The sequence below is a fragment of the Microcaecilia unicolor genome, chromosome 6 (genome assembly GCF_901765095.1).
Source record: "Microcaecilia unicolor chromosome 6, aMicUni1.1, whole genome shotgun sequence".
Taxonomy (NCBI): domain Eukaryota; kingdom Metazoa; phylum Chordata; class Amphibia; order Gymnophiona; family Siphonopidae; genus Microcaecilia; species Microcaecilia unicolor.
The window spans coordinates 286,484,889-286,497,993 of record NC_044036.1 but is presented as its reverse complement, the minus strand read 5'-3'; the positions used below and the strand labels follow the sequence as shown (position 1 = coordinate 286,497,993).

The 13,105-nt window shown below is 44.5% G+C and overlaps 1 protein-coding gene across 4 annotated transcripts in view; it reads left to right on the top strand.

Annotated features, from left to right (window-relative positions):
- Positions 1-12,804, top strand: part of LOC115473086 (sulfotransferase 1 family member D1-like) — a 47,686-nt gene extending 34,882 nt beyond the window's left edge. For all 4 annotated transcript variants that reach the window (XM_030207731.1, XM_030207733.1, XM_030207732.1 and 1 more), the window contains 4 exons: positions 2,086-2,212; positions 4,053-4,147; positions 11,962-12,142; positions 12,398-12,804. In XM_030207731.1, the coding sequence (XP_030063591.1) occupies positions 2,086-2,212; positions 4,053-4,147; positions 11,962-12,142; positions 12,398-12,522 (528 nt within the window). In that variant the 3' untranslated portion in view covers positions 12,523-12,804. The remainder of the gene's footprint in view (positions 1-2,085; positions 2,213-4,052; positions 4,148-11,961; positions 12,143-12,397) is intronic.
- The last annotated feature ends 301 nt before the right edge of the window (positions 12,805-13,105 follow it).

Below are 13,105 nucleotides of genomic sequence, written 5' to 3'. Positions count from 1 at the left end.
AAACTTCCAGAGGCGGCCTCGTGAGACTTCTGTAAGTCTCGGCGGCCATTTTGAAGCACGATCGGGCGGCGGAGGAAAGTCAGTGATGGTAGCGGGTAGGCAACACTGCCTGTCCCGAAGAATTTCATGGCCAAGGTAGGGTCGGTGAGGGACCGGATCGGGAGGGAAGAAGCAGGAGAATTTGTGAAACAAATCAGGAAGGCGTGGCAGGGGAGAGAAGGGAGCTGCTGGGCATGTGTGGATGGAGGGCAGGGGAGAGAAGGGTCACTGCTGGACATGGGTGGATGGAGGACAGGGGAAAGGAGGGTCACTGCTGGGCATGTGTGGATGGAGGGCAGGGGAGAGAAGGGTCGCTGGCCATGGGTGGATGGAGGGCAGGGGAGAGAAGGGTCACTGGGTATGGGTGCATGCTGGGTAGGGGAGAGGAGGGTCACTGGTGGCCATGGGTGGATGGAGGGCAGGGGGAGAGGAGGGGAGAGAGAATAAATGCTGGACATGGATGGAGGGGAGGGAAGAGTGAGGAAGGAGATAAGATAAGGGAAAAGGAAGAGAGGAGAAAAACTGCACATGGATGAAGAAAATAGGCAGAAGCTGAGGACCAGAAATGAAGAAGAAAGGAGGAAAGGAAAGAAAGGAAGCCCTGGAAATGGAGTTAAGAGGACAGATAGCAGCAGAATCGGATACTAGTCCAGCATGATCAGAAAAACAGTCACCAGACAACAAAGGTAGTAAAAATCATTTTATTTTCATTATAGTGTTTGGAATATGTTCCCTTTGAGAATCAGGTGCTCAACATTAAAAGTTTATATTTATTTACTTATTTATGGCATTTTATCCCACATTAAACATAAATTAGATTGGAACCTGGGATCATTTAATTTTTTTTTCCTGGAAAGAGTAATGCATTGCCCCCCCCCCCCCCCCACCCACTGGCTATAGCCAGCTCTGCAATTTTGGGGGGCGCAGAGGTGGATGGGGGGCGCAGAGGTGGACGGGGAGGGGGCGCCGAGGTGGACCGGGGAGAGAGCCTGTTGTTAAAAATTTACCAGCACACCACTGACCAAGACCCAGTCCAAATGCAATCACATTTCTCTAAGCTAAGTTCTTTAGGAGATTTTAGGCTTGTAACAGCCAGCACTGCAAAAATTTTTCCTGATAGGTTTTTGTCTATAGATGTTGTGAATTTTTTCTCCAAGGCAAGTTTTTAAAGAAATGAATTCAGAGGGGCTGATATTCAGACCATGGGAATTAGACCGACTAATTCTGTGCTAAGCCCGGATATTCAATGCTGGGCCGTTTCCAGTGACCGTCATTGAATAGCTGGGTTATTTTTGACCGATTTGAAGATAACCGGCTCAGTTGATATTCAGACTTAGTCAGTTATCCTCAAACTAGTCAAAGCTATGCCAGGGTTTGACACGGCCAAATGCGATATAAACGGCTAGCCACTAACCAGGGATATTCAGTGGGGGATAGCCGGTTATCTCCTGCTGTATAGTGGTGCATAGCTGGCTAAGCACTATTCAGCAGTCGTTCTGACTGGTTAAAATAGTGCTGAATATCGGCCGGAGAATCTCTTGGAACTCTGAAGAAACTTGAAAAGGAATGACAGGAAGCAATGATACTTTCTTTGTTTTTAGAAGTTGTTGGCATGGAAAATGATTTGTTTTACATGTATTTTTTTCATATTTTACAAATGTTTAATGATTAATTGGTTTGCACATATCACTTAGCACTGAAGCATGTTGTAACTGGAAAAATAAAGGAGGTAAACACATCTACATAATCTCTGTAAATCCTATGGGATTAAGCATCTGAAGAGTGCCCAAATAATGAGTCCTAGTAGGAATATATAAAAATACAGCAAAAGAAAACAAACAAAAAAAAATATCTAATCTAAAAACTGAATCCCTCCAACCTGATTTGAAACCTGTGTAGGAGTGTTGATCACTAATATTTAAGATTTTGCTGGTTTGACTCCCTTTTCCTTCGAAATGTCGCAAGAGATGGCATTACCAGAGAAAAGAACAAGATGGGACATGAATGTACAGACTCCACTGACTTGCCTATGTTCATTACTCCTAGGTGATCTACCTGGCAAGGAATGCCAGAGACGCAGCTACTTCCTACTATCATTTTGACCATATAGCCAAATTACACCCAGAGCCAGGGTCTTGGGACCAATATCTTCAGAGATTTATGAGTGGAAATGGTAAGGTGGAGCCCTACAATAATAGGAACCAGACTCAGCCATCATGTGGGGGTCTCATTATCAGTCATAAGTTCTAAAAGAAAATAGAATAAGATGGAGCAAAGATTTACATTTCAAGGTTAAGACATTTAATTATAGAGGTGCAGTTCAAAGATTGAACTAGAATTAACACACACTAGAAGTGGTTTGGTCACCACTTTGTTATAATTCTAATATTGATGAAGCTGGGGAGGCTAGATGCTCAGTTAACAACCTTCTTCGTTTTGGTGGCTGTTTGGATTATTACAAACTTTAGTGGTAAGACATGGGTGGGAGCTTAATTTCTGGCTTAAGGACTGGACTTCTCAGAACCAATGTGAAGGGTGAAAATTCCTGGTATGGCTTACCAGCACGGTGGTGGAGACCTAGCACTGAAACATAATTTAAATATGATCAGAATAGATATGAAGAGCAGGGTTGAGGAGTGGTCAGATGCTTGATAAATGATATGGTTAGGTGGGGGAAAGCTGGTGATTGTTAGCACTGAAATTTATATACACATCAACCCAAAGTGGTAGAAAACTGGAGAAGACAACTGGTGTGTGTCTTTATCTGCTGTCTTTTACTATGTTAACATAATCATTGTGCTGATAGGGAGAACCAAGGGACAGGCCTCTGGGACATAGTCCAGTGTAAATAACGTGGAGGGGCATAATTGAACGGGGTGCCCAAGTTTTCCTGAGGGCGTCCTCGCAGGACGTCCCCACGAAGGGGCGGGGAAACCCATATTATCAAAACAAGATGGGCAGCCATCTTTCGTTTCAATAATACGGCTGGGGCCATCCAAATCTCAACATTTAGGTCGACCTTAGAGATGGTCGTCCCTGATTTTCAGCGATAATGGAAACCGAGGACGCCCATCTCAAACGGCCAAATCCAAGCCATTTGGTCATGGGAGGAGCCAGCATTCCTAGTGCACTGAACCCCCTCGCATGCCAGGACACCAACCGGGCACCTTAGGGGGCTCTACAGTGGACTTCAGAAAAAGCTCCCAGGTGCATAGCTCCCTTACCTTGTGTGCTGAGCCCCCTCCCCAAAACTCACTCCCCACAACTGTACACCACTACCATAGCCCTTAGGGATGAAGGGGGGGCACCTAGATGTGGGTACAGTGGGTTTGTGGTGGGTTTTGCAGGGCTCACATTTACCACCACAAGTTTAACAGGTAGGGGGGGGGGGCCTGGGCCCGCCTGCCTGAAGTGCACTGCAGTATCCACTAAAACTGCTCCAGGGAACTGCATACTGCTGTCATGGAGCTGGGTATGATATTTGAGGCTGGCATAGAGGTTGGGAAAAATATTTTTAAACTTTTTTTTTTTTTTTTTTTTACGGTGGGAGGGGGGGGGGGGGGTTAGTGACCACTAGGGGATTAGGGGGAGGTCATCCCCGATTTCCCTCCGGTGGTCATCTGGTCATTTAGGGCACATTTTTGTGGCTTGGTTGTATAAAAAAAAAAAAAAAGGGCCAAGTATTCGTCAGGAACGTCCTTCTTTTTTCCATTATCGGCCGAGGGCGCCCATGTGTTAAGCACGCCCCAGTCCCGCCTTCGCTATGCTTCCGACACCCCCCCCCCCCCCCCCCCCCGTGAACTTTGGTCGTCCCCACGACGGAAAGCAGTTGAGGACGCCCAAAATCGACTTTCGATTATGCCGATTTGGGCAACTCTAGGAGGACACCCATCTCCCGATTTGTTTCGAAAGAGGGGTGCCCTTCACTTTCGAAAATAAGCCTGCTAGTAAACTCTGTCCGCCTCATTATATCATTGGGCAATAACATTAAGCTTTGTTTCTGCCTTTCTCAGTTGGCTGGGGCTCATGGTATGATCACGTCAAAGGATTTTGGGAAGAAAAAGACAAACATGATATGCTGTATTTGTTTTATGAAGATATCAAGCAGGTAGGTGTCTAGATCAAGGGGCTAGAGGGCCAGTGGGAGCTTTCTGTTGGCTAGTTAATCATTTAAGTGATATTGCAAGAGAAGCAAAATACTCTAGGGCAAGTACAAGCTCAAGTTTAAAGCAGGGATGGCAAAGGACTGTGCAGTGCACACTTCAATCATACCTTTTAGTAGTAACACCCTGCATAAGAACAATAATTGCAAAGACAGTATCTCCATGTTCTATAAAACCAAAATGAAGCATACATCCCTAAACAAATCTTTCCTGTGTTCAGTGTACAGAGAACAGTGAAGGAGCAAGGGAATGCCCGGTTTCAGGATAACAGACATAGAGGCATATTTTCAAAGCACTTTGGGAGGCTAAGTTCCATAGGTTTCTATGGAACTTTGGGAGGCTAAGTGCTTTGAAAATGAGCTTGATAGTAACATAGTAGATGACTGCAGAAAAAGACCTTCACGGTCCATCTAGTCTGCCCAACAAGATAAACTCATATGTGCTGCTACTTGTGTATACCTTACCTTGATTTGTATCTGCCATTTTCAGGACACAGTCTGTAAAAGTCTTGCCCAGAACTAGCCCCGCCTCCCAATCTCGGCTAAGCTTCTGAGGATCCATTCCTTCTGCACAGGATTCCTTTATGTTTATCCCACGCATGCTTGAATTCCGCTACTGTTTTCATCTCCACCACCTCCCACGGGAGGGCATTCCAAGCATCTACCACTCTCTCTCCGTGAAAAAATAATTCCTGACATTTTTCTTGAGTCTGCCCCCTTCACTTTCATATCATGTCCTCTCATTCTACAATGAATTAAACGCAGCTTGTAGACCAGGGTATACTTACAGACCTTGAGAACATTCAAGGACACCGTGCTGGCAATCAGAGCTGGTTATAGTTCCTGAACCTTTACATTGTTCTAGAATGCAGCTCAGAACATACAATACAACAGCAATGTAAACAAGTTCCAATATAACAAAGATATTCTTACTCTGTTCCTGGGTTCTTAGCACTATGATGATGCAGTGAAATATTTGATTTGCTACCTATCAAATCAGTGAAGATGGTGTATAACCATCTCTGTGCCAGCAACATGAGAGTCTGATCACAGTTAAACTAATTTCCTTGAGATTACACATTAAATAATGAGGGTATAATTAGATCATGCACCTCTACCATTCTGTGTGCTTTCACTTGTAGGCTATAACTAAACAAAATGATAAAGAGGATGGAACAATTTCCCTATGCGGAAAGGCTAAAGAAATTAGGGTTCTTCAGCTTGGAGAAGAGACAAATGAGGGGAAATACCACAGATGTCTGTAAAATCATGAATGTAATATAATGGATACAAGCAAATTGATGATTAACGTCATGCTTTCTGAAAGACAACATATCTAAAACAAATGGGAGAAAATAAGTTTTTCGTTCTGTGCACAATTAATTTATTGCTGCAATGGGTTTTAAAAAAAATGGTTTGGAGATGTTCCTGAAAGTAAGGTCCATGGATGGTTATCAAGGTAGACTTGGGGAAATTCAGTGCTTATAGTGGCATTGGCCACTATTGGAAACAGTATATCATTTCTTATGCCCTATGGGGAAGAAGCATACCATGCCTCCCCAATTCTACCTATGTGAGCAGTACCAAGTTTCACTCTGGTGAAACTTTTTTTTTTTTTCTCCTATCACTTGATATTTCTAGTGGAGAAACTTGGAGGGCCATTTTCGATATGATGTCTAAGTCCAACTTAAATTTGAATAGGAAAGAAGGTCATTTTTGAAGAATTTTTTTTCCCCTTTTCCAAAAATACTGTTTCGAACAGTTTTGTGCTTTGGACGTTTTGCTTTTTAGTTAATTAAAAAAAAAGTGCAAAATGTAGAGATTCATGCCATCGGGATATAGGAGGAGCCAGCATTTTTAGTACACTGGTCCCCCCAGACATCCCAGGAGAGCAGTGGGGCAATCTAGAGGGCACTTCTGTGCACTTCATAAAAATGCTCCCAGGTGTACATCAGCTCTCAAAAACCCACTCAAAACACGCTGTCCTCCACTGTATACCAATACAATAGCCCATATGAGTGAAGGGGACACCTATATGTGGGTACTGTAGGGTTTTGATGACTTTGGGAAGGGGTTACAGTTTCCACCATATAAACAAAATAGTGCAATGCACTGACCACTATACTAGTCCAGGGACCTGCATGCTGCTCTAAGACTTTAACAGCTGAGGCTGTCATGGTACAAAGTCATAATTTTATTCACATATTTGGGGGGGTGGGAGAGGGTTAGTGATCACTGGGGGGTCACCCCTGATTCCTTCTAGTGGTCATCTGGTCATTTTGGGAACCTTTTTGTGCCAATAATGTTGTAAAATAGGCACGCCCTAAGCCTGCTTTCAAAATGCCCCCAACATGCCCTCTTGTGCTTTGGACGCACTGCAAATGATTTGCATAAATAAACGTCTGCAAAATAGGTTTTGAAAATGCTGATTTGGACGTTTTGAGAAGAAAAATTTCCAAATTAAGCTTTATGACACTTTTTGGTCACTTTTCTGTTTTGAAAATGAGCTCCATAGTAACATAGTAGATGATGGCAGATAAAGACCTTTATGGTCCATTCAGTCTGCCCTTCAAGACAAAACTCATAGCATAAGGTATGATATAATACTATATACCGTATTTTTCGGACTATAAGACGCACTTTTTTCCCCCAAAATTTGGGAGGAAAGTGGGGGGTGCGTCTTATAGTCCGAAGGTAGATTTGGCTGGCTGGCAGGCCGCCCGCCCTCCAAGTTCGGGATCGCCGTCAGGGTTACCTCCTCCCCCCCCCCCCCCCCCCCGGCCCTGTCACCACTTCTCCCTACTCACACGATCTTCCCTGGTGGTCTAGTGACGTCGGGGAAGGAAAGAGCCCCCTCTTTCCTGCCCAGCGCGCTGCTCTCCATCCTCCTGTATGCAGCCTGACGGTCTCTGCGAGATTCAAAATGGCCGCCGAGACTTCAATTCTCGGCGGCCATTTTGAATCTCGCAGAGACAGTCAGGCAGCAATGCATACAGGAGGATGGAGAGCAGCGCGCTGGGCAGGAAAGAGGGGGCTCTTTCCTGCCCCGACGTCACTAGACCACCAGGGAAGATCGCGTGAGTAAGGGGAGAAGTGGTGACAGGGCCGGGGGGGGGGGGAGGAGGTAACCCTGACGGCGATCCCGAACTCGGAGGGAGGGATTCGGACAAGACGCACCGGAGCACCTAGGTTTTAGAGGAGGGAAAAAGGAAAATTTTTTTTTCCTATTTCCCTCCTCTAAAACCTAGGTGCGTCTTATGGTCCGAAAAATACGGTATGTATACTTGTTCTTGATTTGTCCTTGCCATTTTCAGAAGGCAAATCAGAGGGAATAACAACATAAGAGGTCATAGGGTTGAGAAAGTGTATTAGGCCACAGACAGAACCACAAGGCGGAGTCAGAATAAACATTGTTTCCTCTGACTTCTGTCTGTGACCTGATAACACTTTCTCTACCTTGCCATTTTCAGGGCATAGACGGTAGAAGTCTGCTCAGCACTGGCCTTGTTCTTTAGCTACTGAAGCTGAATCTGTCCAGCCATGATCAGGGCATAGACTGTAGAAGTCTGCCCAGCACTGGCTTTGCTTTCCAATTACTGGTGTTGCCATCTAATCACCGCTAAGCTTGTTTGGTTCCATACCTTCTATACAGGATTCTTTTATGTTTATCCCACACATTTTTTAATTCCGTTACCGTTTTTATCTCCACCAACTCCCAGGGGAGGGCATTGTAGATATCTACCACTCTTTCCATGAAAAAGTACTTCCTGACATTATTCCTGAGTCGGCCCCCCTGCAACCTCAATTCATGTCCTCTAGTTCTACCACCTTCCCATCTCTGGAAAAGGTTGGTTTGTAGATTAATACCTTTCAAATATTTGAATGTCTGATCATATCACCCCTGTCTCTCCTTTCCTCCAGGGTATACACGTTCAGGTCCTCAAGACTCTCCTCAAACATCTTGTGATACAAACACCATACCACTTTCATCACTTTAATCTGAACCGCTTCAAGTCTTTTTTGCGATCTTAGTGAGATATGGTCTCCAAAACTGAACACAATATTCCAAGTGGGGCCTCAATCATGACTTGTACAGGGGCTTCAACACCTCCTTTCTTCTGCTGGTTTTATCTATGCAGCCTAGCATCCTTCTGGCTGTGGCCACCGTCATGTTGCATTGTTTGTCACCTTGAGATCCTCAGACACCATCACCCCAAGGTCCCTCTTCTGAGCTGTGCTTATCAGTCTCTCTCCTCCTATCTAGTACATCTCCTTTGCATTTCTGCACCCCAAGTGCATCACTCTGTAATTACTGGCATTACATTTTTACTACTAGGCCTTTGACCATTCTTCTAATTTTTGGAGATCTATTCTCATGGTTTCTACTCCCTCCGGGGTATCCACTTAAAGGCAAACTTATTTCCTTCTAACCCTTCAGCAATGTCTCTCACAAATATATTAAATAGAATTAGTACCAGTATTGAGGCACTCCACTACTCACTTTCCTTTTCTCTGAGCAGATTCCATTTACCACCACCATCTGTTGCCTGTTGGTCAAATAAAATCCAATCCAGTTCCACCACTTTGGGTCCTAAGTTCAGCCCTCTCAGCTTATTATGAGTTTCTGAGAGGAACCGTATCAAAGGCTTTACTGAAATCCAAGTAGATTACATCTAGAGCATGTCCTTTATCCAGTTATTTGGTCACCCAGTCAAAGAAATCAGATTTGTTTGGTAGTATTTTCCTTTGGTAAAGCCATGTTGCCTTGAATCCTGCAACTCGTAGGATTCTAAAAAGTTAACTATCTTTTCCTTCAGCAGTGATTCCATTATTTTTCCTACCACCATTGTGAGGCATACTAGCCTATAGTTTTCCTCTTCTTCTCTGTCTCCGCTTTTGTGAAGAGGGACCACATCAACTTGTCTCCAATCCTGTGGAACCTCTTCCATCTCTAAGGATCTATTAAATAAATCCTTAAGAGGACCACCAGGACTTCTCTGAGCTCCCTCAGCATCCTGGGATGTTTCCCATCTGGCCCCATAGCTTTGTCTACTTTTAGATTTTCAAGCTGTTTTATAAATGCTTTCTTCCGTGACCGATGCAAAATCCATGCCATTCCCAGATATACCCTCAGCAGCTGATCACAATCCTCCAGGAGTTTCTTCTGTGAACACTGAAGAGAAGTATTTGTTTAGCATGTTCACTTTATCCTCATCAATTTCCACATAGCTATTCTCAGCATCTTTCAATACAATTCCATTCCGAACTTTTCTCCTTTCCCCGATATAGCTGAAAAAGGTCTTGTCACCTCTCTTTACATCTTTAGCCATTTTTTTCTTCCACCATGCTTTTGCTAGCTGTATTTCCCTCTTCGCTTCTTTGGGTTTATTCCGATAATCTTTTCCATGATCCTCTTGTTGCGTTCTTCTGCATTTGTTGAACGCAGCCTCTTTTGCCCTTATTTTTTCAGCTACATGTTTGGAGAACCATATAGGCTTCCTGTTTCTCTTGCTTTTGTTTGCTTTGTTTGTATAAAGATCTGTTGCAATATTTAAACCAGTTTTCAACTAGGACCACTGTGCTTCTACCTCTCCTATGCCATTAGCTTCTTCAGGTATTCACCCATTTTACCAAAATCAGCATGTCTGAAATCCAGAGTTTTGTGTGTTGCACTCTGCTTTTGCTCTTACATAAAACCATATCGTGTGATGATCACTATTGCCTAGGTGGGACCTACCCGGAAGCTGGAAACGCTTCCTCCATTTGTGAGCTCTAGATCCCTTCTCGTGTGGGTTTTGTCACCATTTCTCTGATTAATGCATTTTGACAGGCATCCATGATCTCTTTCAAGAGGAGGACAGAAATAAAACAACTTATAGGCACCAGCAGCTTTGCAAGTGAGATGAATCAATCCACACACAAAAATATGAAAATAATATAAATTCAGAAAAGTTTAGCTTATAGGTATGCAGTACTCTCTGGAATTCCCTGAGAAGCAGCGGCATGGTTAGAACAATAGGCTGAGAACCAGGATTCAAATCCCACTATTGTTTCTTGGGCAAGTCACCGAACCCTTCATTGCCTTAGCTACAAACTTGAGGCTCCTTGTACTAAAGTGAGCTAACAGATTTTATTCCTAAGGGTTTGTTAGCATTTAGGGCACACCTTAGTAAAAGAACCTCTTGGGGCCTCTTTTATCAAGCTGCACTAGTGGTTCCCACATGGCAATACCAGCGAGCCCATTCAAAGTGAATGGGTGTCAGGTTCTTAGGTTCAGAGCCCGTGGGGCCGGGAAAACCCACAAACCAACGCTGGGCAAACACACCGGCACCGGCAGGGACTGCAGGCACCGCTCAGCAAGCCGGAACACATGGACTGGAATCCCCTGGACTGGAGGACACACCGGACCGGAACACAGTGGATTGGAGCGCAACAGACTGGAACACAAGGACTGGAATCCCCCGGACTGGAGGACACAGGACTGGAACACTGGACTGCAATCCCCCGGACTGGAACACACACCGGAGCACACTGGATTGGAGCACACTGGACTGGTCCGTACAGCTTCACCTGCGCTTGGCCACTACCCCCCCCCCCCCCCCCCCCAAGGGTTCAGCCCTTGGGTTCGAGTGGCCGGCAGGACTTACCGGTTACCGGATGACACAAGGACCAGGACTGGAAACAGAAGAGACAGCAGTGCTCCAAGGAAGTGGACTAACCAGGGCACTCCTAGGCCTACACTAACAAAAGGACTTCCTAAGCCCTATACTAACAAGCTAAACACAAAACTAACAAGCTACCTAAGCACTGCTCTAGCAAGCTAGATACAAAACTAACAAGGAGTTTCCTAAGCACTACTCTGGCAAGCTAGATACGAAACTAACAAGGTGCTTCCTACAGCACCAAAACCCAAACAGCAAAGACTGCAATGCTCCCAATAGCACAAACACCGGAAGTACTTCTAACAGCAAAATCTGTAGTGTTCCTAATAACACCAAACCCTGAACTACTTCTAACAGTAACAGAGCCACCAAAGCCCTACACACTGCAATGCTTCCAAAACCAAGAGGGAAAAGCAGGGGAACCACAAGTGAAAAGCAGAAAAGCTAAACACACAGACACCAGTGCACACTGCACTAACACTAACCTGGACCTTAGCAAAAGCAAGCAGGGAAACTAGACACAAAGTCAGAAGTGCACACTGCACCACCCTACCTAAAGCAAACACCACCATTGCAACGGCTCTGAAGGAAACAACACCACTTCCTTATCAAGGCCCTCCCTGATAATGTCACACTCCCTAGACCTAGGCAAAAGCACACTGACCCAGAGAGGCCCAACCCACACCAATGTAACACCCTGAAGCACTTGAAGCCAGTACACCCAAAGAGAGGTAGAGCTAACTCAGTCCACCCACACAGCTGTAGTAAAGTGAAACAATTAACCCCATGCTGCTGGAAGCTGCCAGCACAGAGAGAGAGAGAGAGAGCCAGCTCAGAAAGGACAGACAAAAGAAACAGAAGCAAGCTAAGAAGCTGACCCCCAGGAAAGAGGTAAGTTTGAGAGGGGTTCTGACCCCAATCATAACAATGGGTTTTGTTGGCATTAACGCATCGGGAGCCCCTACCGAGGTTGATAAGAGGGCCTTTGATTGTAAGCCCTACAGGGACAGGGAAATACTTACTGCACCTGAATGTAACTGTGATCTACAACTGCAAAAAAAAAAAAAAAAATGTAATCTAAAATCCCTTCCCTTCCAGGATCCCGCCTCAGAAATTCGGAAGATCATACGATTCCTGGGGAAGGACCTGCCTGATGCCACTATAGAGAAAATTGTTCACTGTACCTCTTTCAGCCAGATGAAAAAAAATGCCATGGCCAATTACTCCACATTCCCCAAGGAGATCCTGGACCAATCACAGCAGACCTTCATGAGGAAAGGTACAAGAGCACTGCCATCAACTTTTCTCCCTTCCATTCAGCATTTGTTGCTGATAGAGGAAGAGGCTTTATCTAACGCTCCACATTCACTCCTAAGCCCCAGGGTGTTTCATTACTGTCAAAGTATGTGCAAAACTAACCCATTTAGACATGTTACCCCTGGAAAAGAGGATATACAGTTATTTTGTTAGTTGAAACAAAATGCATGGTCTTGACAAAATCATATTTCACTGTCAAACTCTGCTTCTTTTTAAGGGCAAGTTGGAGACTGGAAAAATCTCTTTACTGTGAGACAGAATGAGTTATTTGAAGAAGATTATCGCAAGAAAATGAATCAGACCACCCTGAAATTCAAAGTTTCCATCAAAGGCATGTCCTAAAATGAAAAAAAAAAAAAAAAATCAATGTGCTGGTAACTCTGTTATTCTAGTAAAGAAAATTCCTTAAAATGTAGATGCCAAAGGGGTGTCAGCAGGGTACTCAGTTATTAAAATGAAATCAGAGGTTCAGAACACTGTCTGCACGCAAATACTCTTCTCCTGCTTATTTTGTCTGTGAAGCTAATGATCTGACCAGCATTGGTTTGGCTTCAATTTTAGTGTTTTTGAGTCTTTTACTTATTACCCATGATGAAAAATAAAGTATATGGGATACAAGGTTTACTTTTTTCAGGCTTGTGTCTCTTGATTTCAGCAGTGCAGTTTAGGTATTTCACGGATACTTTTCATAAGGCATAGGAGGCTGCCCCCACCCAGATTTCTTCTGCTGGTTGTCCTATCTCCTCTAGTAGAGGCTCACCACTCCACTCCTGGAAATTGCACTGATGGCTACAGTGCTAATCTAGGAAAAGAGCCAAACACCTCACCCTAATGCAGTGGTTCCCAAACACGTCCTGGCAGCTCCCCAGCCAGTCAGGTTTCCAGGATATCCATAATGAATATTCATGATAGATATGCATGCAAA